At 50.9% G+C, this 24,736-nt stretch overlaps 2 protein-coding genes across 4 annotated transcripts in view; one reads left to right on the top strand and one right to left on the bottom strand.

The window, feature by feature from the left end:
* Window positions 1-24,736, bottom strand: part of DNAH1 (dynein axonemal heavy chain 1) — a 71,077-nt gene that overhangs the window by 468 nt on the left and 45,873 nt on the right. For all 3 annotated transcript variants that reach the window (XM_071755751.1, XM_071755752.1, XM_071755750.1), the window contains exons 44-78: window positions 24,485-24,642; window positions 24,184-24,357; window positions 23,771-23,809; window positions 22,531-22,709; window positions 21,506-21,736; window positions 19,961-20,157; window positions 19,054-19,189; window positions 17,727-17,935; window positions 16,776-16,947; window positions 16,229-16,420; window positions 15,586-15,696; window positions 14,365-14,550; window positions 12,148-12,339; window positions 11,549-11,716; window positions 10,748-10,939; window positions 10,202-10,333; window positions 9,839-9,964; window positions 9,281-9,400; window positions 8,357-8,506; window positions 7,826-7,986; window positions 7,500-7,725; window positions 7,220-7,415; window positions 6,452-6,603; window positions 5,906-6,102; window positions 5,343-5,487; window positions 4,734-4,892; window positions 4,163-4,294; window positions 3,804-3,974; window positions 3,254-3,433; window positions 2,991-3,167; window positions 2,068-2,238; window positions 1,768-1,898; window positions 1,184-1,328; window positions 722-928; window positions 143-377 (exon numbers count right to left, since the gene is read on the bottom strand). In XM_071755751.1, coding sequence (XP_071611852.1) covers window positions 143-377; window positions 722-928; window positions 1,184-1,328; window positions 1,768-1,898; window positions 2,068-2,238; window positions 2,991-3,167; window positions 3,254-3,433; window positions 3,804-3,974; window positions 4,163-4,294; window positions 4,734-4,892; window positions 5,343-5,487; window positions 5,906-6,102; window positions 6,452-6,603; window positions 7,220-7,415; window positions 7,500-7,725; window positions 7,826-7,986; window positions 8,357-8,506; window positions 9,281-9,400; window positions 9,839-9,964; window positions 10,202-10,333; window positions 10,748-10,939; window positions 11,549-11,716; window positions 12,148-12,339; window positions 14,365-14,550; window positions 15,586-15,696; window positions 16,229-16,420; window positions 16,776-16,947; window positions 17,727-17,935; window positions 19,054-19,189; window positions 19,961-20,157; window positions 21,506-21,736; window positions 22,531-22,709; window positions 23,771-23,809; window positions 24,184-24,357; window positions 24,485-24,642 — 5,849 coding nt within the window. The remainder of the gene's footprint in view (window positions 1-142; window positions 378-721; window positions 929-1,183; window positions 1,329-1,767; window positions 1,899-2,067; window positions 2,239-2,990; window positions 3,168-3,253; window positions 3,434-3,803; window positions 3,975-4,162; window positions 4,295-4,733; window positions 4,893-5,342; window positions 5,488-5,905; window positions 6,103-6,451; window positions 6,604-7,219; window positions 7,416-7,499; window positions 7,726-7,825; window positions 7,987-8,356; window positions 8,507-9,280; window positions 9,401-9,838; window positions 9,965-10,201; window positions 10,334-10,747; window positions 10,940-11,548; window positions 11,717-12,147; window positions 12,340-14,364; window positions 14,551-15,585; window positions 15,697-16,228; window positions 16,421-16,775; window positions 16,948-17,726; window positions 17,936-19,053; window positions 19,190-19,960; window positions 20,158-21,505; window positions 21,737-22,530; window positions 22,710-23,770; window positions 23,810-24,183; window positions 24,358-24,484; window positions 24,643-24,736) is intronic.
* On the top strand, window positions 12,815-14,232 carry LOC139801763 (HAUS augmin-like complex subunit 3). The gene is made up of 2 exons (XM_071756436.1): window positions 12,815-14,016; window positions 14,226-14,232. The coding sequence occupies exons 1-2, from the start codon at window positions 12,815-12,817 to the stop codon at window positions 14,230-14,232; spliced, it is 1,209 nt and encodes a 402-aa protein (XP_071612537.1).

The raw sequence follows: 24,736 nt of genomic DNA, 5'->3' as shown, positions 1-24,736 counted from the left end.
CCTCCCTGGATGAAAAGGTGTCAGCAGCTGGACTGCCTCACCCAGTGCCAGTGTGTGGCAGCCTGCAGCCTCCTCCTGGCTGCCTTTCCCAGCTGCTTCTACACCCTCCCTTCTTCTGTAGACCTGCCTTTAGGGCACCTACCTGCACGGGTAAGAGTCTTGTAGATGGGGCAGAGGTAGATGCCAGTGGCTGGAGGCTTGCGGTTGGGGACAGGGAGCAGCCAGATGACAGCCATCTCCGTGTACAGCTCCTTGGGACGCGACTCCGCCAGTTGGAACTCATCGGGATCCCAGCGGGCGCCTTCCAGGAACAAGCCATGGATGTAGCAGCCTTCCTCGGGATGGTGCCTCAGCTCGCTCACCGGTTCCTTCATCACCTGCCGAGGAGAGGGGGCCGAGGGCCCTGAGTGAGGCCTGGCCCGGGGGGCACAGCCCCAGGGACCCCCTTAGGCTGCTCCCGTCCTGTGGGGGCTGTGCTGGGTCTCGGGGCTGTGAGTAGGTCTGGAACCGCAGAGCAGCCTCTGCTTGCCCCTGGAGGTGTTTGGCAGAGTGGGTGGGTGTGCAAGCATAAAGGGAGCAATGGGGTCCATGGGCAGCTGTGCAGTGAGCAGCCTCACTGCTTGAGCAGGTCAGGGCTAGAACTGCCTTTGTGGCCTTTTAGCAGCAAATTAAAAAAAAAAAAAATCCAGAAAATCTCAGAGCCTCTGACTGACTTACTGACCTTGAAACTAAATGAGATGGTGTCAATGGAGACGACAGACTTCCTGGCAAAGTTCTGCAGTGTCCCGGTGAGGAAAGCCTGTGGGAAGAAGAACCCACTGATCCAGTACACAGAGGGGGTCCCGTGGTTGATCCATTTCTGCAGGAATTCAATCCTCTGCACCAAGTCGTTCACCCAGGATGCCAAAGGCTTCAGCGATGGGTAGGCCTGCAAGGCACACAGAGAGGAAGATGTTGAAGGCAACCAGGGACACCTCAGGCCTTGTGCTCCAGTTGCTGACAGCTGCCCAGAGCCCAGGGATTCATCCAGCCTGGGGCTGGGAACAACTGCATTCAGCAGGAGACATCTTCATGCCCGGGGAGCAAAAGCCAGCTCCATGTGAGACAGCCCAGTCCAGCTGTGGTAGCTGATGACCCATTCCCCTGGCTGGGGGGAGACAGCTGGGCTGGCCAGGACACATACCTTGGCATTCCAAATCTCAGGAACACTGTTGTTGTACAAGCTGCTGGCCATCATCTCCAGCTGAGAGGACATCACCACCAGGCCCTTGAGAGCTTTCAGCAAATCATTCAGACTTCGCACAATCACCTCCAGGAGCTTGTTGTACCTACAGAGGAAGAGCAGAGTGACTCAGGGCAGTGGTTTATCACCCACCTCTACCTAGGACAAGTGAAACCCTCTCAGTGCCATGGTCTGGTAACCACAGTGATAGTGGATTAAGGGTTGGACTTGATGATCGCAGAGACCCTTTCCAACCCAGGTGATTCTGTGATTCTGTAACCCCACCTCCTTTTAATGGGGGGTCTCACAGTTGCTCCCAACCCTGCATTGCTGACAGTAGTGGATGGAGACACTGAGCAGTTCCCAGGACAGGGATCAGCTGAAGGTCCTATCTGGAACAACACAGTTGTTAGCTGGGCTGTCACCCCTGCTTCTACGCTCAGCAATGAAGTTCCTTGCAGGTGGATGGGAGCAGGGGCCTCTCTGCTGTTCCCCAAGGGACCAGTCAGTTGCTGGCCCAGAACATGATCCCACAGGGTTTTTACCTGATCACCTCTTGCACCAGCACTGTGTTCATGGACTCCTCGTAGAGCAGTGGGTATTTCTGGATCACCTCCTGCAGGTTCATGGAGCCAGGCAGCTTAGCCAGGATGTCCTTGGAGGTCTCCTCCACGAGCTGGAAGAAAGGCAGCAACTTGGTAAGCATCCTCCTGGCCAAGCAGGGGGAGAGTCAATGCCTGGATGGCACCCAGCAGACAAGGTGGCACCTCCTGAGAGTTGGTGTTTGAGCTCACTGCCTGTACCAGGCACTGGCCCAGAGGACTGAGAGGGACTGGGGCACCCACCTCCTCCCTGCTGTGGCCTCCCACCATCAAGGTCTTGGGTTGCAGCTGTGTAATGGCCCCCAGCAGAGCAAAGGTCTCGTTCTGAGCGAAGGTGATGTTGGCATTGTCGTGTAACCCAAAGAGCTCAGGGCTGTCATTGAGAGGCAGGCTCTTGATGTACTGGAGGTAACCCTGGAGAAGAACCCACAAAGGCTGGGAGGCCAAGAACACTGGGATAAAGCTATGGTGCCCCTCTGGGCTGCCACAGGCCTGGCCCAAAAGAATGAAGGTTGCTGGTTAAGCTAAACCCAGCAGATCTAAGCCCAGCAGATCACAGACTCAGTTGGGAGATACTCCTTGTCTTAAGTGTTTGAGACTCATTTATCTTACTTTTATGCAGCTCTTTGTCCCCTCTTATGGTCAGGAAACACAACTCACAGCTTTGACTTAGGGGCAGCTTATTTGTACCCAGAGCGATGACCCCGGACTCGGGGCACAGGGGTGGCACCTCCTCCAAGCCAGGTTTTGTGGCTGAGTGGAGGCTGTGGTTTGGGGTCTGGCTGGGCAGTTAGATTGCACTTGGGTAGGAGCACGTGTGCTGTAGCAATGGGCAGTTGGCAGTGAGCTTCCTGCTGAGCCTCCTGCAGAGCTCCTCAGGTACTCTAAGGTATGTGATACCAAAATGATTCGGAGTACAAAAGCTTTCATCTGGGGAACTCTGCTGCTAGCTGCTACCACCTCCTGTGCACAGAGACAAGATTTTCCTCCTGTTGCTGGAAACAGATGCAGCTTCCTGAAAGCAGTTGAATATCCCCAGGTTCTTACAAGATTATCTTCCTCCAGGGAAGTGGAAATGCAGAGGGCTTCAGGGAGCAGTAGATCCCCTTTGCACTATGATGATCCCCCTGACTATATAAGCTGCAATTTGTTACTTAAGTACTTACATTGAGGTCAGAAGAAGTACAGATCTGCTTGTAGATCCCTGATTCGGAATAGGTAAACTCAGGAATTAAAACCTCAGGCTTGTAGAAATCTTCCAAAATACTCATGATGCAGCGCCTGTCCCAGTCATCAGTCACACGGCCACCATAGTTGATCTCCCCAGCTGTGTACTTCAGGACCTGTGAGGGACCCACCATGGCTTTTGGACCTGTGTGTGCACCACGAGCCCCTTGCCCCCACAGAAGGGGACAGCTCACACACTTACCTTGTAGGGGACTTCAGCATATTCACTCAAGAACATCTGTAGCTGACTGATGCAGATGCGGAGGTCTCCATCTGTGAACTCATAGGGGATGTTGAACCCTAGAGGCCCAAACTTTCTCCTCTCCAGCATGTTCCCATGGAAGAAGCAAAGTGACAGCAACAGGGATTTAAACTCTGTGACCTGTGGAAAGGGGAAGAGGGAGAAAAGGTGCTCGGCTTGGGAGGAGGCATCCTGAAATGGGGTCAGTTCCTGCTGGGCCCTGGCAGAGGAGATATGCTAATTGTGTGGAGCCTGGAGAGATGGACACCTCAGTCAGGCTGCTGAGCTGAGCAAGGCTGGAACTCACTCCCTTGCTTAAAGAGAGTTTCCAGTGTCTTATGCCAGGCCTTCACAACCCAGTTGCTTCCAAACTTCTGATTCATCACAGGGTAGATGTGGGCTTATGAGAAACACCACCAGCCCTTCTCTAGCATGAGAGCTCCACTGGAAAGCATACACTGGAGCAGGCAAGGGCTGGAGACAGCAAACCAAAGCATAACCTGGGTCTTACCTTGGGGCAAGAATTCAAGAAGTCATCAGTGAAACTAACGTAGGACTTGAGCAGGTTGGCCTTGACCCCACGCGGGGGCTCGATGGTCATCTTGGAGCCATTCTGGAGGATGGACACAGGGAAGTCTTTGCTTGGTAGACTGGTGAGCCAGAGGCGAAAGTCTTGATGCACCTGGAAATCCAGAAAGCAGCAAGTGCTCAAAGTGTGCATGCACAGCCAGTGCAGCTGCTTCTTCTCTGACCCCCTGGTCTTACAAGAAACATGTGGATGGGGTCAAACTAGATCCAGGATCCTCCCAGGGCTGCAGCCTCCTGCCTGTTACCTTCACAGCAGGGAGGCTACTCAGTAAAACTGCTCACCTTGCTGGGGTCAATGCCCTCAACGAGTCTCTCCAGGGAAGGCATCCAGCTGGGGGCCAGGTGGCAGTTCTGGAAGAAGACCCAGTTGCCCTTTTCCATGGCACTGTGCATCATAGCTTCAGCACGGGGGCCCTGAGGAGGCAGATGAGAAGAGATCAGAGACTCTCCACTGAGGGTTGTGCCCTGCTGAGCTGGGCAGGGAGGGAGCTGCTGAGTGAAAGGACCATTTTCCAGTGAGCCTGGCTTTGTCTCCCTGGTTCAACTGGATCTTTGCTGTCTGATGGCACAGCAAAGGCCCTTCTCCAGGGTTTGCAAGCCTGTGTGGGAGGGTGGAGGGAATGGAAGAACTGGAGATGGATTTGGAAGTTAGAGAGCACTAATGGGGAAATTACTGCAGCCCCCCCTCCCCAAAATTGGCTCCTCAGGTTAGCAGAAGATTGGTGAGCAAGGGCTCTGGGGCAGGAGGGTGATTTCACTGTGCTGCAAGGGTGTTTGACCTCCTTTGAGAGAGGCCAGATCACTGGGAGTGCCATCGGGACAGCACTGCCCCAGCTGGGCACTGGCAGCTTACTTGGCCTTGTCCCAGAGAAATGGCAGAGAGCTTTTGGGAGAACTTCATTTCTTCAGCAAACTTGTAGAGGTCAGCAGCAGGGTCAGTGCCTGGGGACAGCACAAACACCAGGGGGGTGGTGGCAGTGGAATCCTTGAAGACAACGGAGAGGTCAGAGGTCTGGAACACAAAAAGTTGGTCAGAGTGGAGGAGCACCACGTGCAGCACCTTTTCACCCTGCCTGGCCTCCAGCTCCTCTCCAAGGCACTGGTGTGATCTTGGGTGTAGAGGCCAGACACATATTCAGTAAGGGACTAGTACAGCTCTTCTCTGGCAGTATTAGGCTCAGGGCAGTAACCACTTCCCCACTTGTCATTCAATCTCTCCCCTCGCATGCCTCAACTTCTCCCCCTCCCACTGTGGTTTACCTGGTGGACATTAAGTAGGACATCCCCTGTCTAAGGCATTAAGTGGGGAACCAGCTGGGGGAACACTGTGGCTGCAGAGAGGCACCAGCAGCCTCACTGCACCTGGGAAATGCTGATGGCCCATTGACAGCAAGCTCCAGGCCTCCTGTTCCACTCCTGGTTCCACTCCTGGCCCCAGCAGCACGTCCTCGGTGCTGGTTACCTGTGGCTCAACGAAGCGCCGGTCCAGCTTCAGTGCCACAAAGTCCTGCATGGCATTGGTGATCTTATCTCCCCGCAGACACCGCAGAACCAGCAGCTTCTGGAAGGCATCAAGCTCTGCTTCCCACTTCCCAGGCAGGGGTGCTCTGCAAAGCAATTAGGTGCATTTCTGGGGAGATGTGCCATATCCTGTGGCTCCCCAAGAAGCACCCAAGCTGCCTGTAGGGAGTCACTGGGGTTTCAGAAGGGGCAAGGAGCTTTCAGTCCCTTGGCTGAAGTTGGCTGTAGCTTTGAAACTATCAGCAAGCAAGCCAGAGCTTCTTCCACTGGGGAAGCACCAAATACTTCTGGGCTAAGGCCTTGCGTGGCTCTGCCTTGGGCAAGCAACACTCACAAGCAAGGACTACCCTGGAGGAGACAAGGCAATGCCTCATCATCCTCCTTGTATGGCACTGCCCTGGAAGCAGCCATCTCTGCAGCTGTACTGTCTCCTCTTGCTCTCCCCAGGACACCGTTACCTGCTGGGCACAGTACAGGTAAGCTGACAAAGCAGAAGGCACTTGCCTGTGAGGCTTGGGGCTGTCAAAAATGGCCCTGAACATTTCGAGGTTGTCTGCAAAATCACTGGCAAAGCTGGAGAATTTCTCTAGGTTGCTCAAGGCCAGGATGTCTCCCCATGCTCTCTCATTCAGCCAGGTTGGAGCTGGGTTCTCCTTCATCTCCTTTATGGTCCCTCCTGACAGCAGGTACCGCCACTCTTCCTGGGAACAGGATGGGATGTGGTTATGGATTACAGCCTACCTGCCTGAGGCACGTGGGTTTGTGCCATATCCAGTGAAAATCCTGTAGTAACTTTCTGTCTGCTTCTCCTGCCAGATGTATGTGTTGAGGAGTAAGCAAACTGCAGATTCTGGTGAGATCAACATCACTGTTCAGCTGCCACTAGTTTTCCTCAACCTTCTAATCCCTACCTGCACCCTTCAACTGCTTACAGACACGGAAAAGTTTGGGATTTGAGGGAAGGGAGAGGCCCCGGGTTTGCCCACCAGCCTGCCAAGACCACCCCCAGCCCCAGGGAACAAGGCTCAAGGACCAAGGTGCCTTGCTCACCATATCAATCTGCCCATCATTCATCAGGATCCGCACACAAACCAGGAAGGCAAACATGAGCTTGTGCTTCTCAAAGAGGCTACGGCACACGTTGCTGTAGAGACTGAAGGTGATGTAGTTGTTGATGTTTGTGATCCGGTCCATCAGGTCGTCTGAAAAAAAAAATAAAGGCAACAACCAGACAAAAGTGGTGAGTGCTATAGCTGTTGGTTCCTGTTCATGGGGCACACCTGCACCCTGCCCAAATGCTGCTCTCAAACACAGACTTGGCACAGAAGCCTCGGTGAAAGCACAAGGCTGCGAGACTTGGCACACAGAAGAAAACACTGCCCCAGCCCCAGGAGAGAGCCCACACCTCACTGCAGCAGCCTTTGTCTGCCCACCCACCACCAACCTGCCCAACAGGCACTGCTGGGTAGGGAAAGGTGCCCCTGGCCTGATAGCAGCAGCCAGGAGCTGTGCATGAGTTGGCTCTGTGAGAAGCAGGTCCCACAGGTACGAGCATGGCCTGTCCCCTGGCACTGACATCCCTCCTGCCTGGTCAGACAGGGCAGCAGAGAAATGGTGGGGAAGGGGAAGGCAAGGGGCAGGCTGCAGCTACATCTTCCCTGGCTATGTAGACACAACCAGGGAAGTTCTGGATCATGCTGGGAGCTAATGCAAGAGGCCACGTCTGCCTTGACTGCGCATGTGTCCTAACTTCTGCTGCCACTAGACTAGGAATGTGGGGTGAGGAAGAGGAGAGGAGGGGGCTGTTTGGGCTGGCACCTGCTTTCTCAGAGTTACTGATCCCCATCAGGAAGATGTTGAGGAACCATTCAAGTGAGTACTGGTACATGGGGTCCACATTAGACAGGTCTGAGACACAGAAGTAGAGAATCTGGGAGCGGACGGCCACAGGCACATACTGCAGGCGGGTGACATTGATGTCCTTCCCTGTCTGCTCTGCTGCCACCACCTTGGCCTGGAGGACACAAAGGATGTCGTGGTCAGTGCAGTGATGGCAGAGGATACACAGCTTCAGGGGGAGAGGACCTCCATCTCTGACCTGGATTTCTCCTGCCTTGAGCTTAGATGCCTCCAGCACTTTGATGAGCTCCAAGTCATCTACAGGGTTTCCTTCAGAGGTGCTGAGCCGATAAAGGATCTGATCTTCTATCTTCTTCAGTTCCTGATGCATCTGGGCATTGCTAACAATGAGCTGGTTCCTAGCTTCTTCTAAGTCAGGACGCTCTGCAGCTACCACTTCACCCAGCAGTTGGTCTTCCAAACCACTACAACAAAAGCCATGGAGGTGAGGGTGGGGGCAACAGGCTTGAGGGCTCTGAGGAATGAGGCTGAGCAGCACGGGCACCTATTAGGGTAAGCAGATACCTGGGTGAGAGGGTGAAGTTGATGAGGGTAAGCTTTGCAGAGATCTCGGGGCTGTAGTGAGGGTTGGGCAGGCTGGTGGTGATGTACATCTTGAAACTCTCATGGTATGGGATTACTGCATCCCCCAGCTTCAGCACAGTGCTGCCTTGCTGCTTGTAGGTCTGTACCAGAGAGAGAGATACAGGAAGCCTGGGTTAGCTACACCTCTTGTGAGGGAAGAAATCCTGCTGTGCCCTGGGCTCTGCAGTGAGGAGAGTCTGAAGGCTCCCTGGACAGAGGACCTGAAGACCTGAAGGAGCAGCTGTATTCCATGGCTCTGCCTCCCAGGCAAAGATACCTGATGGTAGAAGAGCAGGGTGTGCAGGAGGCTGCCAGCATGTTGGAGCCTTGGCCAAGATGTGCAAGCACAGAACAGGCAGCATCCATGTGAGTGACACCTGCCCAGAGAGACCTACAAACCCACCATGACCCTGTTCCCCCTACAGCCCAGCAAGGTGCCCACTGCCCCTCCTTCCCATGGTGAGACAGGACCTGTTTCAGCAGGACTGGCTCCAGGGCTGGATCCAGCTCCTCGCCAACATTCTCCAGCAGGAAGGGCTTCCCAAAGGTAATGGCATTCTCCAGAATGGAGAGGAAGTCCCGGTCGCTCAGCTTGGACACCTCCAGGCTGTTCACCTTCTCCTGAAAAGCAGCAGGGGCAGGCAGGGTCCCTGGGGTGTCCTGCCCACCTTCACATCCAGCCCTGCTGCATCTTGCACCTCTCACTAGGTGGATTTAGCTCCCTCGAGCAGCAGAAATAATATAGTTTCTTATTTGGATGGTTTTTTGCTATTTTGACAAGTTTAGTCCATGTGACCACTCCTGTAGAGCCTCACACTGGTAACTTAGAGCTTGGTTGCCTGCAAAGTGAGAGCAGGTGGGTGGGAAAAGCTCCCAGGGAGAAAACCAGGAGCAGCTGCCCAGGCCTCCAGCCTGATACTTCTTCAAAAGGGCAGTGGGTGGCTCTCTGTAGAGAGAGAAGGGGTGGGTGGTTTGTGTTTCTAGTGCTCTGGTGGCAAGGACTGGGGTCACTAGCCAGGTAATATTACCCTGAGATCCCTTCTGTCTTGGGAACCCTAAAGGCTTTTATAGGAGATGCTAGTGTTGGACTGTTTGTTCTAAGGTGTGGTGAAGGATGTAGTGCCTCCAGAATCCTGGTGGAGAGCCAGAGTGGGAATTTGATACCTCACTGGCTTACAGCAGGGCTCCTGCCCTATGCTGCTTGTCCCTAGCAGGGAAATTCATGTAGGATGACTACAGATATGGAGCCAGTCTGGTGCTGGGGAGGCAGGGCTGGGACAGTGCTGAGTCTTGCAGCTTTGAAGCCCAAAGCCTGAGGCTGCTCTGTGCATCTCCTGGCAGAAACCTGCTTCCCCCAGGTCCTGGTGAACCTGGCTCTCCTCCCCACACTCTTACCAGATTCTTGATCCACTTGTTAGCTTGTCCTTGGGGATCTATGTAGTGAGTCCAGCGCTGGGAGAATTGTGTTATTACCCCATTTTCTACAGACAGGGTGTCATTGGGTAAACCAGCAACCTAATGGGGTAGAAAAAGCTATTGAGAACACCTGGTAGCACAATGCAGCTGACCAGACAGAAGCCCTTCCTGCCCTGGCCACAGTGTGGTGGATATCATCTGAGCCCAGAGCTGGAGCTCTGCCTGAAGCTGCTGAGCTGAGACATGGAACAGAGCTGTGCTTGGGCAGGCTACAGGGAGGGCTTTGCTCTCAGCCTGTGGTTTGTAAAGGGGAAGCCTCTGATGTCCTCAGGGCTGCTTCTTGCTGCTGCCAGCTCCTCTTGAGCTCAATATACAAGGAGCACCAGCAGCAGTTTCAGCTCTGCAATGTGGAGGCCCTTGGATGTTATGGAGCTGTCTGGTTTGGGGCCTGTTCTTTGGTATAGGTGGTCCTAGGGAGTGTTTCAGCCTTTGTCTGAGACACCTCCAACCTCAATATTGTTTTTTTCTGCAACTTGCCTGCCAGGAGCGGATTTCCACAGGATCTCCAAGGGTGCTGATCAGGTTGGGCTCCTCTGTGTGAGGAATGTTGTTTTCTGACAACTTCCTCAGCCACTGCTGGCACAGAGCTGTGCGGTAGTGTCCCTGCCAAGAGAAGCACCATCATAGCCTTTCTTTTAGTAGCAGCTCATCTGCTGTGAGCATCTAAACCTTCCTGTTTCCACTCAAACAGGACCCTGTGCACCCTCTGGGACAAACAAGGAGAGATCCAAGAGGGATTTTTCACCTTTTTGCCCTATTCTTCCTCTCAGTTGATTTGGTCAGCAAGAGGCCAAGGGAGCAAAGCAGTTGAGAGCCTCCCAGGGAGCACTGCACACTCACCGTGAAAGGTCCCAGGTAGGCCACAAAGCCAGCTGCAACCAGCAAGTCCCCAGTAATGTTGTTGATCTTGTAATCCAAGTTCTTTACAGTGTCCTGCCAGCGCACCTTCTCATCAGCCAGGCTGTTGATGAGCTGTGGAATAAGGTGCACACATGAGAGCTGCTGTGTGGTCTAACCCTGGGTTCTGACCTGCTGCTCTCTGGGTAATGCTGCAGGTGACTTTGAACAGAGGTTGCAGGGTGGCCCCTTCCATCTCCTGTATTATGTCCCCAGCTTTGAGAACTTAATCCTGGGATTACTGGGCTGCTCTTGATCTGGAAATGTGTTACTGGCAGAAGATGCTGTACACGGGAGGACAACAGCTTTTCATAGCAGTGCCAGGCTAGTTAGCTTCCCCAGTCCTGTTGTGCTGCTAAGATCTGGCCAGGAAGCTTCAACCTAGGATTGCCATGAGCTGCAGGCACACAGATGTGCTCACCACTGTGCTGCTTTACCTGAAATCAGGTTGTCTCATCTAAGCAGCCAGAGCCCAGCTCTGTCCCTTACCGTATCAGCACGGACCAGTCTCTGCTGACACTGTTCACACTTCATCTCCAACTCTTCCTTCTTGGCTATGCAGTTATTGTATTTGTCTTGCAGTGCAGCAATGCCATCTTCAACCTCCTTCAGGCGTGCTTTGGCTTCATCAAGGACCTCCTGGGTGGCACGCAGGTCCTCTTCTGCCTCCTTCAATGCTTGCTGGGGAGATGCACAAGAAAACAGTGGGTATGGGGGGGCATGTGGTCAGGCTCTTCCCCAAAAAAGCCAGAGACCTCAAAGCAAGAGCATTCCATAAAAGCACTAGCTGGTGCTGAGATCCTTCCTGCTACAGCAAAGGTTGATCTGCCTAACTCCAGGGGAATGTTCTGCAACCCCAGAAGTGAAAGTAGGGGTGAGGAGGGCATTTCTACATAGCTCCTAAAAGCCAAGAGGCTGTGTTAGCTCACACAAGTTCATGATGTGGCCAGCTGGTGAAAAGGAGGAGAGCTTCCTCTGCTTGCCTTGAAAGAGTAACAAAAAAATAGCTGGGTTTGGGGAGGATTAAGGCTGAAACAAGTGAGATGTGGGAATGTTTCTGTAAGTACAGTTTCTGCTGAGCCAGGAGCTTGGCACTAAGAATAATGCATTGTTTCTGTCCCAGCACATTCTAGGCTGATTTCTTTTAATTTAATGGGTTTGGAGGCTTTGGCTCTGCTTAAGGCTTGGTCTGAACATTAAGTCCTGATCTGTGATTTTTAGCATCTCCTACAGAAGAGAGCTGCTAGTTCCCATGTCCCTCAACACCCACTGGGTCATGCTGTCTCTTACCCGTTTGGGTTCCACGACCTTGGCCACGAAGTGGTACTTGTGCATGGCACGCACCCACTGGCAGATGGAGGTGCAAGCTTTGGAGACCTTGGCAATGGCAGCTGGCTGGAAGTCCTTATTGTCAATGTAGGGCTGGATGGCCTTGATCACACTGTCTGCAATATTGTCCTACAAAGAATGGTGGGAGATAAAGGAGAGATTGGTGATGGTGGTGTCTGTGATATATCTGAGGAGGGTTTCAAAGGCCTTCTCCAGACGACCTGGCAGGGTTGTTAAGGCATTGCATTGGAGCAAGAGGAATCAAATTGTTGCATACTGAGGCCTGGCTGTAGGACTTGGTAAATCCCTTCCCATACCATTTCCATCCAGCACTTACACATGGAATGAGCAGAGGGACAAAAGGAAAGGACCCGTGTGTCTGGGTCCCACTGCTCAAGTGCAGCCAGCTGACATGAGGACTTCCAGGCCAAGTGCATTCTCATCCTCTGTGCTGCTGAGGGGTGCTGCCTACAAAGACCTCTAAGCTACATTGCTTTCAGAAGGATCTCTGTGAAGCAATATCTAATACCTGGTCACAGCTTCCCTCTGCCACCACTTACCTTATCATACTTAAACAGGCCATCCAGGAACTTCCCTGGGTCCTGGAGAAGGCCTCTGCCTGGTTCCCAGTAGTCATCCACCTTAGTGCCTAGCTTTTCTCCTGCCACCTTTTTGGGCTTGACTCCCTTCATTATGCAGACAGCTTCAACCACCATCTTCACACCAGGAGGAGGCCGCTGCATTGCTCGTACCTTCAAAGCCCAAACAGAGACAGTGGGTTGGCCAGGCTCTCAGTGAGGTGCTCACCCCTCAGCTAGCCCAGGGGGGAGTAGGAGCAGAGGCAGGATGTCTAGAGGATGCAATGCACAGGCAAAAAGTAGAGAGATATTAGAAGGGAAAGATGGTTACCAGAAAGGACATGGACCAAACTGTAGGTAGGGTGAAAAAGCCTGCCCTGATGCTCTGACAGGTATCTCTTACAGGCTGGAGATGTCTTAGGAAAGGAGCTAAATCTGTATGGCCCTGGGTAGGAGATGTACGGATGTGGGGCACGGTCTCTTCCTCTGTGGGCTGTCATTTGTCTTGTACCCAACCACAGCAATGCTGCACTCCTTAATATGGTCTGTAACACTTGTGGAGGGCTGAGTTTCTCCTCAGCTAAGAGTGCTGCTCTGGCTGCCAGGACCCTTAAGGACAACTCCTGCTTTTCCCCTTCTAGTACTGACCATGTCCAGCCAGAGGAACTCCCAGGACTTCCCACTGGAAAACAAAGTCAACAGAGGGGCAAAGTTCATGGCGACGCTGAGGCTGGTCTACCCCCATGCAGACACCCTCTGTGAGAAGGACTTTGACTGGCTCTTTGACTGCCCTCAGACAAGGGAGTTCATCGAGTGGTTCTGCAGCACAGTGACTGAGGAGAACGTGCTGAGTCCAGCTGAGGTGGAAGCCTATGAGGCTCTGCTGGCTGCAGGCAAACCCATCCTGGAAGGCAATGCCCTGGAGCGGGCGCTGCAGATGTGCTGCCAGGTTCCACAGCTCCCAAGAATGGTACCAGAGGATGAGGGTCCCTCTCAGGAGGACCTGCAGCAGGAGCTTCAGGAGCAGGAGGACTATCGGAACCGTCAGCTCTGGAGGCACGAGAAGATGAAGGCTTTGGCAGCCAACCTGCAGCAGCAGCTGAGGTATTTGGAGGAGGAGGAGAAAGCAGTGAATCAGGATCTGAGGAAGGCTCAGATGGACTTAGAAGTGGAGATTGTCCAAACGAGTGCTGTCCTGAGGCAGATCAGCAAGTATGCAAAGCAGCTGGCAGAATGGTATGGGGACATGGGGAAAGGCCAGCAACCAGCACTGCTGTATGAGATGGATCTTGGCCCTTACCTGGAGGTAGAACAACAGGTCACTGACAGGTTTGAGAAGTTAATCCAGCAGATCCTGCCAGGGAGTGCTCAGGCTCCAAACGCTCCTGGAGAAAGTGCACTGGGGGAGAAGGAAAGGCTAGAGGCTGGGACAGAAATGGACTCAGATTGTGAAATACCAGAAGAAAGAAGAGGAACTCCTTATCAAGAGTGTGCAAAGACACCATGGAGCATGGCACCAGCAAGTCAAGGAATACTGGTCCAAGACTCAACAGCAGAGCTGCTAGGGGAGGGGAGAAATGGGAGAGACATGTTGACTGTGAAGGATGAGGAGGAGAGAGATGACAGGCAGGAAGCCCCAAAGAGAACAGACACCAAGCAAACAACTATGCCAAAAAGCCTTGGGACTGATGGTGATGAGCTACTGGAGGACCAAGACAGCTTCTGGAAGGAGCTGAGCCAAATAGAGAAAGCATATATCTGTGCCCAGAGGGAGGTTATAGTAATGTCAGCAAAAGTGGAAGCCAATTCCCTTTTCAGAAGAGCCCGCTGGTTCAGTCAGTGTGCTGCTGGGTCTGTCCCTGTTTTCTGCAGTCAACATTCAGGGCTGCATTGTAGTACCTGCCACCTACCCCCAGAGACAGGCACCATGGGGTGGGCCCTCCTCAACACTCTTTTTCTGGAACAAGTTGGTACTACCCAAGAGCCAGCTGCTCTCTGCCCTTCCCACCCCTTTGCATCTGAAGGAGTGAAGCTGAAAAGCTGTGTGGGCTTTTGCACAGATGGTGAGTCCAGGGGGGTGGATGGAGACATTAGAAAAGCCTGGAGATCCTGCAAGCTTATGGAAGGGGAACTGCTGCAAAGTAAGAGGCTGTCCAGAACAGGACCCAGCTTTGCCACCCTCTGCCTCACCCCAGTTACCTCTGTAACATCACTTTTATTGAGGTTCCTCAGGCTGGCAAGAGCAGCATCCAGGGCTGGAAGGGCTTCAGCCAAGTCCTTTTGAGCATCATCTGCAATGGCTTGGGCTGTCTCAGCTTTCATTTTAGCTTTATTCTCCTCAGCCTGCACAGCACTTCTTGTCTTCTCAGCCACAGCTGTATCCACCTGTAACACAAGACAGCCTCAGAAGAATGCTGGAGCCAGAACACCCCTTTGGCTTGCTAGGTAAGGATCACAGTTGCCCTGGAAGATTATGTTTTCTTTCAGCAGAGACATTGTGAGGCCTAACTGGAGGGGATCCCCTTCCTGCATTGTATTGACAGAGATGGGTAGAGATCATCCTCAAGCTCCAGGTCTGGCCATACCTGGAATGGTGTTAGTTCTGCAGGAATTAGCTGTTCCACCTTTTTCTCCTTTTGGCACAGGGAGAAGATGCATAGAGATGCAAATTCATAGGCAGATGGAGGACTAAGAGGTATGAGGGTTTTGTTTCTAAAATTCTCACTTCTGCCCACCCCAAGGGTTAAAACACTGCCAGGAGACATAAAGGGAATGTAGAATATAACCAAAATCTGTATCTGCTATGTGGGAACATGGAAGACTTTGCCCTTTGCATGTATGATGATAGCATCTCTGTTCCCTCTGTCTCACTCTGGCCATCCCACAGCAGGAAATTGGTCAGGGAGAAACATGAGGAGGGAAGATGGGAACAGCCAACATGGGACAGTTCCCTCTTCTGCAAGGGCATGGGTTGTTGTGTGTGATAATCCCTGAGGTTTGGGCTAGCAGGGGCAGGCTCCAGTTGGATCAAACTCCCTGGAGATGGGATGTAGGGGAACAGTCTGGGCTTATAGCTGCTCAGGCCACGTGAGGATTGTGTTAGTAGTGTTGCTAGTCTGTGCTTGCAAGGATCTAAACCAGTGAGGAAAGGGAGCTGGTAGCTTGTCTGACGGGCCCTGAGTTGTGTGAGGCATTGCTTCTGTCAGTAACTGGTTGGTAGGCTGTGCCTGGCCCCCACTGACACCAGAGCTGGGACCCCAGCAGAAGGGGTCCCCTGCATAAATACCTGCTGTGCCAAACTAAGGCCTTTTTACTGTCAGATCAAGCAGGGTTTCATACAAACTCCACAAGGCCTCCCCAAGCCCTCTGTCCAGTCTGAGCAGTCAGCCTTGGAAAGTGCAGGGTGTCCAGCAGCTGTACCTGTAGTTGCTCCATGGTTGCTTCTGTGTCCTTGGCTGCCTGTGCCAGGAGAGGGCGGGCAGACTCCAGTTCCTCCTGCATCTTTGCTACATCCTCTGCTGTTTGCAGGAGCTGAAAGAGCAAAATAGAGTGAGAGAGGACAGGCAGCAGCCACAGAAAGCCCAAGGAATGGGCTGTGCTGTGCTGCCCTGGTAGGTGCTCCCTGCCCAGGGTCAGGCTCCCCAGAGCAGGGCTTGTCCTGGGCCCTACTCTGAGCAGCAGTCAGGCACTGCAGGTCTGCTTTCCAACAGTGGTGTCTAATGGTGCCTGGCACCCAGGGCAGGCATCAGCTGAGGCAGTCAGGCAGGAGAACAATGTTGCTGCTATACAGCTTTCAATTAAAAGATCAATAAGGAACTTCCGGAGAGGTGAAATGCTACAGAGGTCTGTAGTCCCCAAACACTGGGGACCATCATTCTTTTAGAGCTGTTAGACTTTCAGACAGACTGGCCCTGGCAGAAGGCAAAGTTCTAATTTGCTCTAGCATGAGTTTTCTGCTGTTACAGAGATGTGCAGGGCATCTTACTGCATCTCTGCAGCTACAAATACACTGGTCAGAGCAGGTAAGCAGGACCCAAAGCTCCCCTAGGCGTGAGGGACCAACCTTGTCCAGGCCACCTTGCATCCTGTTCTTGGCTGTCTTCAGTTCCTGTTTCTTCTTTTCAATCAGAGAATTGAAGATGCTGAGGAACTCGAGGTAGCTCTTGGGAGTGATATAATTGTGTCTGCCCAGCTCTGCTAGGTACACTAGGCACTTCTCTGCCACACTCTGATGTATTTCTACACAGACTCGAATCTACAAGGAGAAAGGAAAGCAACAATCTAATTCAGTACTGACCATGTGGGAGGCAAGTCTGTGATGCCACAGAGAGCACAAGGGGCTTATGAGGAGCTTAAATATACAGTCACTGCAGAGCTTATATATGCCTGTGGGCTCCAGTGTCACTCCAAAGGGAGTGACAAATTGACATGCCTATGTATTTTTTTTGTATACAAAAGCTAACCAGTTCTGTATTTGAAGGACCCTGCCATGAAATGCTTCTGCTACAGGACAGAATGTTTCTGCAGGTGTGTCCTGCATCCATTGTCTTTGTGTATCTAGAGACATGGCACACGGAGCATACAGGAGCTGTGTTGAGTGAGGCACCCACCATCCCATCAACCTCTTCAGTACTAGCACCAAGATGGGGGATCTCGTTCAAAAAATAGGAGGCAACACACTGCAGGGCTTCAGCAGGCCACTCGTTGAACCAGTTGATGGTACAGCAGTTCACAAGAGAGGGGAACTGTCTCAAGCGTGCGCGGAAGACTTCTCCAATAGGGCTGAGGAAAACACGTGCAGAAAAGAGATGTTACAACTGGCTCTAAACACAAGGACAAAAGAGCTTTCCTACTTCCACAGAACTATCCTGAACTCTGAAAAAGTGAAAAAGAAAGTAATATACTGAGGGAGGAAGGAAGGAGATAGGGAATGAAAGGTGCATGTCATAATTCACTCTTTGGAAATCCTGGGCATATTCTAGAAGTATTACGATGGTAGTGGGGTGATGTCTTAATGGGTCCCTGCCTGGGGAGAATACTTAAGGGGAAGAAATAAATGTGATCTGAAGTCTATTTTAAGCAAGTGAATGTAGAGATTGCATCACCAGAACAAAATCATGGCTGTGATTCTTTCACTTCTACTTGCACTGTATCTTCTGGCAGCCCTCTTGCAAGCAAGCAAGCTTGCTGCTCATGGACCATAGTTTGCACTAGATTGATGGCACAAGTGAGCCCCAAATTCAAAAGGAAGCTTTTTTTTTTTTTTTTTTTTTCTGTAACAAACAATTCAATGGTGCATGAAGGAGGAAGAAGCTTGTATTTAATCTCAATCACATATAATCATAATTCTTAGACTTTTCAAACTTGATCCTGAAACTAGAATTTGTGTAAAAATTAAGTATCCAGAAGTATCCAGTCCTACAGGAAGGCAGTATGCAAACCTTACTGATCCCCCAAGGCTAGAGGCTTGGAAACAAAGGTCTCATGACAAAGTGGTACAAGGCAAAGGACAAGAGGGAGCAGTTAACACTGTGAGCATGGAATCCTACCCCTGAACTTACCTCATGCACAGGACCATGTGGATATTGCTGCGAACTCGTCCTGTGTATGCAGCCATCAAATTGGCCTTGGTGGGCTGCTGCCTTAGATCTCGAATAACAGGCTTCATAGCTGTCATGATCTGTTCCTGATCATCAAGGCTGTAAATGTTTGGAACATCACCTGAGTTGAGCAGGTTGTTGATATCCTCAAGGAAGGATTCATCTTTAATCTAAGTAGATGGAAGGGAAAAAAAAAAGTTTCTGAAGTGGTTAGACAGTCATGCTTGAAGATTAATTCTGGACAAACACAGCCCTCAGCCTCTGTTACAAGAAATAATTTCTGTGAGCATTCATCTTCAGTAAAATATATTCTGACCCTTGTCCAGCACTTCCAAACATCCATATTTAGCCATTGCAGGGGGTAGAGGTATGTGTCTGAGATTAAACCTCCTTCTGCCAGTTCACTGTCTCATATTGAGCTCAGGGCCTTGCCCCCTGCCTTGCAGTGAGTGCAACCTGACCCCAGCTTGTTCTGGGTCTTCATCCTCCAGCACAGAACACTTCTGTATTAATATAAAGCTCTCTGGGGGAGACAGAGTAATTGCTGGGATGTGCTACAGCCTGTGGGATGATTTCCCTCCAGAGCTACTCTCCACCTTTGCTAAATCAGAAATACACAGCATCCATGGACTTGATTATATGCACCTTCCCACCTTGATTATATGCCCCTCTTCTCCCAGTTATACCTCTCACCAGAGCCAGAAGGATGCAAGAACAAGCAGTGTTTGACAGATGCTTATCTTACTGCTTAGGGCACTGCCTGAAGGGACTTGGTTCCTGTGATAATGAGGGCAGTCAAAAAAGGCTATGGGGAACATAACTGTGAATTCTAGAAGTTGGCCTACTCATTAGCAAGTTACAGTTTACAGTAACAAGCTAATATCTTGTGGAACCAGTAGGAATAAGGCTCCAAATCTGCTGGTATCTTTGAAAAGAATGATGTTCCTTAGAACTTCTAGTATCAGTGGTCAGTATAGTGCTTAGCTTCAGGCAAGATGGGTCTAAAATCCTTGATTCCACCAAACCCTCGGATGGAGCTGAAAGAGGCTTCTTTGAGCAACAGAAGCACCAGCCCACTCACAGACAGCTCTACAGTCCCTCTAGCAACAAATGTACCACCTTTAGTTTCTCTGGAGCCTTTCTATAAGAAATTCTTTTATTTAAAAAAATACAAATTGTGCCTGGTTTGTACCAAACTCCTCAGTCTTCCCTAGAGAGATTTACTGAGCTTAGAGGAGTGGTTTTGACCCCATTTCTGATTAAGTACACCATGCTAATCCTCCTGTACCTGTGTGTCTACAAATAGGAATGTCTTGGGTAGACTTTGAAGGCCTGCCTTCATCATAATCTTCCTCAGGTCATCTCGCCATTCAGCCATGCCATAATTTTTGGACAGTTCAATCTGGAAACACTCATAATCAGCCCTAAAGGAAAGAGAAGCCCACAGAGTTACAGTGAATTAAAATCTCTTTTGTTAATCCTGTGTTGTGGACTCAGGGACAGAGGACACAAGCAAGTTGTTTTCCTGAGTCCTTAGCACAAGCCTATCCTTGTATGTGTTCAGCCACCAACCCAAGAGCATATTTTACTTTAAGCAGCAACACTTGAGCTAGCTAGAAACTGGGAGAAGTACAACTCCATGAGCTAAGAGAGTCAACACTGATTTTGTGAACAGGCCCAGTACTTCAGAGTGCAGAGGATCACACCCCATATTCAGACCTGGAAGAATTTTCTTCCTCAGCCCAGTTCCCTGTCTCTTCCAAGTTTTTCCCTTGAGGCCTCATGGTTCCCAAGACTCACTAGTTCTACTTGCCAGGCTGCCAGTGTCACTTGATCACTTGTCACTAGTAGCTCCTGTATTTGTCTTCCTGCTGCCCAGTTCACAGGAAGAAGCCCCTATCTCTCCCCTGGCCATGCTGAGTGCTGAACAGGGCAACGAGCTGACATGAAACATGCTGCTTTTGCTCACTCACTGCATGCCCACAGCAGTAACCTGAGCTACTAGCAGACAAGAGTTCAGTTTTTCTAGTGTAAATGTGCCTGTTAACTGAGCCTTAGGTCTTGAGTGTTAAATCTGAAAAGGCAGCAACCAGAAAAATGTGTAACCAGCAAGACAAAGGGCAGGAAAAGATGCTCTCTGGAAGCAGCCTTGATGGAGCTGCACCTCATTATGTGCACAGAAGTGCATTACTTACATGTGAGATGCCAGCCTGGTGAGAGACTGTCTCCCACTTCCCCCAACACCCAGGAGAAGAGCATTCCCTGGAGCCTGCCTCAGGATCCGGCTGATTCGGCAGATGTGCTCAATCGCATCCATGAAAAGCACAAGTTTCAGCTCTGGGGTGTTGATTTGATTGTACTCCTCCAGGTAATCCTCAATCACAACCTTCAGCTGCGGGCAAAAAGTCAATTGTGGCTACCAGATAAAAGCAATTGGGAGGGGGTGGGGGGCCTTTAAGCACAGCTGGGACTCGGGGAGGGCAGAGGATGGTGCTTGAGGGTCTGGGAGCAGCTGCTGCCTCTCAGTTGCTCCCCAGGAGCTGCTTCTGAGCTGGTGGTGGCTCCTTGCTCCATGCTCCTACAGGAATTGCCACTGGACTGGGCTGAGTTTAGCTAGTGGTATGGCAGCAGCTGCTGAATGGTGACCTTTAACTCAGGCAAGTGACTAAGGTCTGCTGTTCCCAACAGTGCTGTTTGCTTGGTGAGATAGCAAGGCACAGTTAAGAATAAAATAGCTTATGGCTGCCTGACCCATGCTGTGCCACGGCCTCCCTCTGGAAGTGCTTCCTAGCTCTATAGCTGCCTGCTGTGGTATCCTGCGCTTAGGATCCTGCCTGGAAAGGGCAGGTGCTGGAAGAAAATACTGCTGCCTTGTAGATGGGCAGAGAAGCACACTCCTGTCCTGATCCAGCCATCCCCCAGAGCAGCCACAGGAGCAGTCTCTCCTGCCTTTTCCAGGGCTCTCTTCAACAGCTTCCTCAGGCCAGAGCCAGAGTTGAAACATGAAGACACCAGGGACTTTGTTCTACCCACTCAGCAATCCCACTGTCAGCCTGGAAAAAGCAACATTAGCTGGAATTCATACCGTGCTGAGATCCGTGCTGAGGTGCCAGTGGACTGTGCAGCCCCTTGGTAAGTCTGGCAGTCTCAGCTGTGCTCACCTTGGTGGGGGACAGGCCCACCTACTTTGCAAAAGATTGGAAAGCTCAGCTAATTACCAGTCCTTGTCACAAAGCTATCACAAGAGGAGAGAGGACTGGATAATAATCTGTTTCTGATAATGAGTGCAAAACACACTGCTCATTGCCTTTGCTTAATTATCATCACCAAAGTACTCATAGTATCTTCTCTAACAGGGAAGCTGGAAGTAACATTAATTACTTGTAAAGGTCAATTGTGAAGTCTTTAATGGTAAAAGTAGTATTGTTTTGGGGTAATGTGCCATTTCTTTCCAGCAAATTTAACTTTTCAGTCCCAAGTGCAGCTCATTTGGGACATTTGGCACAGCAGGCTGCCCCCAGGATGGCAAGCTTGTTCTACCTCAACTTCTCATCACACCAAATGCAGCCACTCGCCATAACTGGGGTAGGATTTCACAGGAGAGACCTGGGATGGCTTGTGATTCCAGCCAACTTCAATTCAAGCAGCCCCATGGTTACTATTAACTGTTCTCTTTTGTTTGCAGAAGACTTGGAAGACGTAAACAGCGTTCACATCATCATGATTCCCAGGGTCCTTACCTGTTCCTGGCTCTCAATTACTTGGTACACTTTGATATTGGCACCTGGCTCCATGAAGTCCCCAAACAGAATTGGCTGGGAAGGAACGACTTCCTTAAAACTGGTGTCTAACTCCTCCATCATACTCTTCATCAGGTTGTTAAACCAGGTGCGGTCCTCGTTGTTGACCAGGCGATCACAGAAGACCCGGCAGCTCTCATGGTACCACAATCTCAGCAGGTCCAGTTTGCCCTGGTAGGAAATCCCAGCCAAACACCCCCATGAGAGAAGCAGAGAAACATAAGGAGCCTCGCTGGCAGGAAAACTGGTTCCTGCCCCACCTGTGGCCAGCTCCACTCCTGATAGAAGGCAGCTGGAGCAGAGAGAGAACTGCCTGGTGGAAGCTGCATTCCCTTCTCTTCTCAAAATGAACTCCTCAAAGCAGCTGCTTTGCAGGGAGCTCATTACAGCTGCAGTCAACCTCCCCTCTGCCTGCATGTCAGGCCTTCTCTAAGAGCTTTACATTTCATGTGGTTTGTCTGTATCTTTTCCCCAGTTTGACTTAGCACACAAAGCACTTGGGACCCTGGTTCTGTGCTGCACCAAAATAAAAGGATCTTTTGAAAAAAGGTAGAAAATTCTGAATGCGGTAAAAATTAAATCAATTTCTGCTGGATAAGCTGGAGCCAGAGCAAGGTCCTCAGGAGAGCTGGAGGGTCAGAGGCCTCCATTGCTACAAGCTGGTAATAGGACAACACTTCTGCCCCCTGTCTAGTCTCCTATGGCTCCATCCAGCCCTGAATGGCAGGGCTGTGTTATTCTGACCTCCTGGGGCCACTCACCTGCTTCCACACCAAGGGTTGGGGTGGCAGGGTGAGAGCTGTTTACTACTGGTACTATGCAATATAGCCAAAGGGAAGGTCACCACTTCAATTGAATAGTACTAAAATACAGCTTCAATATGAAAGTCCTATCAGTGAGGCTTTTAACTGGAACACTCCTGGTCTTTCCCTTCGTGGCATAGCTGTGCTGATGGGAAAACTCACCTCGATCTTGCTGGGTGCAGCCATGAGCATGCCTTGGAACACCTTGGAGAGATCTCTCAGGTTGAAGGTGTAATGTGACTTTGCTGGTGTGGGCAACATCTCGGATATGATGGTCAAATACACACAGATAGTGGCATCAACCAAGGGCTCATTCAAGTGTGTGAGTGCAGGTGCTCCTGCTGCAGAGAGAGAGAGGAAAGTGGAGAGGATGTCAAGGTGGTGACTCTGAGTTGAGAAGGTCCTAGCAGTGCAGACAGATGGCATTGAGTAGCAGAAGTGTTATCAGGACTTAGCCAGGAACAGACTTTTTTTCTGCTTTCTTCTGCAGACACTGTGTGGGGACCTGAACAGGCACCTGCTCACTGCAGTGGACAGTCTGCCAATGAGCTTCCTAACCAAAGGGAGTCAGATTCAAGGAGGGAAGAATGCATAACAACAATTCTGCGGTGTTAAGACTTCATGCACCCCAGGGAGAGAGGAGACACTGCTAGACAGTTAATTGGTGCCCATCTGAAATACTCCAGACAGGTATTCCTTTTTCCCTCCTTGTACTCCCACAGTGGAGTCTCAGCTACTTTTAAGCTGGAAGGTGTGAGTGCCCTCTTAGCTAAGCCACCTTGCAATTCCTTGAGCTCAGCAAAAGCAAAGCCACCAAGGAATCATTTCTTATGCAACAGTCTGTCAAGATTTAAACACAGATGACTGTTTTAGAGCACAAAAACATTTTTTCTTCCTTTCTTTCTTTCCCCTCCCAATTAAGTTCTTTACAAACACTCCTGGAAAAGTAGAGACAAGCTATAATTTTGCACTTTTCTGCACTATTTCCAAAATTCCCCAGCTAGATGCTTCAGTGTGTCCCTGAGCTCACAATCAGGTACTGACACTTGTGAATATCACAATTACTCAGAAAGCTCTGCTTTGCTTCTCTCATAGCTCACTATTCTTGCTCCTTCCTACTAGCAGACTTGCAGAGGAGAGCATACTTGCAAAGATGATCCTAAATTCCCACCCTGTCAAATATAACAGGGCTCATTCCACTCCAAAGTAACCCTTTTTTCTGGGTGGGCTGCTTGGCTGTCCCCAGGCTGCAGCAGATGGAGAGTAACAGAAGGCACTGCTTCCACAGAAGGCTGTTGGCTGGGCAAGTGTCTGTCTGTGGAAAGCACAGGTAAGCTGTGCCATGCTGTGCCCATCAGCTTGTTCTGTTCACAGCCTCTCTCATCTTTCTGCTCTTACTTACGCACTGGATCTCTGTAACTTTTTTCTCCTAGGAGTCCATCTAGAAAAAGACAAAAAACCTGAGTTACCACTTCACCTGCTGAGGTGCAGAATATCTGCATCATCCATCACAAACAAAACTCTCTTTGAAGGGCCTAAGCTGTACAATATCTTAAGAAATGGAGAGACAAAGCCAAAGTTTGCTGATCTGCACCAGCAGAGTTTGGCCCGGAGACTGAACAGTGCATAAGCGCCCAGTTTGCTAAGATCCAAACACCACTTTCCCTCAAAAGCACCTTCAAGGAACTAATGCAAGTTCCAGCTTTCAACACTTTGATCAGATCATCAATATTAATTCCTCCCCTTCCCCACCTCTCTTACCATCAGCTTGACTTGCAACATGACAAGAAGGTGGCAGCTCTCTGCAGAACTTACCCATCCAGCTGCCAAGGATGGTGGAGAAGATGGCCTTCTTGCTGCTGTCCTCCATCTCAGTGAAGCTGAGGTAGTTGAAATGGCGAGTGAGGCGTGGAGTGACAACATTCCTTCCCCCTCCAGGAGGTCCCATGGCACAGACAAAATTGATATCTACCAGCTTCTTAAAACTACCTTGAAGAGTACAAAAACCAGGAAAAAAGGCTAAATTGTAGCTAAAAACTTTCACCACGACTCTCCACAGCAGGTATGCAGATCTAGCAATGGGCCAAGAGTACTGGGGGAAGGAACTGGGTCATACCAATCTGTTTCCTGTCGTACCAGCCCCCGTGGTCCATCCACTGCCGCAGCAGCTCGATGGGTGGCTGAGCACCGTACGTCTCCAGCATGGGCATGTTCAGGTCATCAATAAAAAATATGAAGTATCGCCCAACTGGAGGCCCAAACACACCTTTCCTCCTGGAGGGGCAGAAGCAGGGTTAAGACACAGGACAACTCCTATTGCAAAGGTACTCCTAACTGGATCCCAAAGCAGCTTTTTCTCCAGAGGCTT

Source organism: Heliangelus exortis, chromosome 12 (genome assembly GCF_036169615.1).
Source record: "Heliangelus exortis chromosome 12, bHelExo1.hap1, whole genome shotgun sequence".
Classification (NCBI taxonomy): Eukaryota; Metazoa; Chordata; class Aves; order Apodiformes; family Trochilidae; genus Heliangelus; species Heliangelus exortis.
Note: the sequence above shows the minus strand (reverse complement) of the source record. Positions and strands in the feature narration are given on the sequence as shown.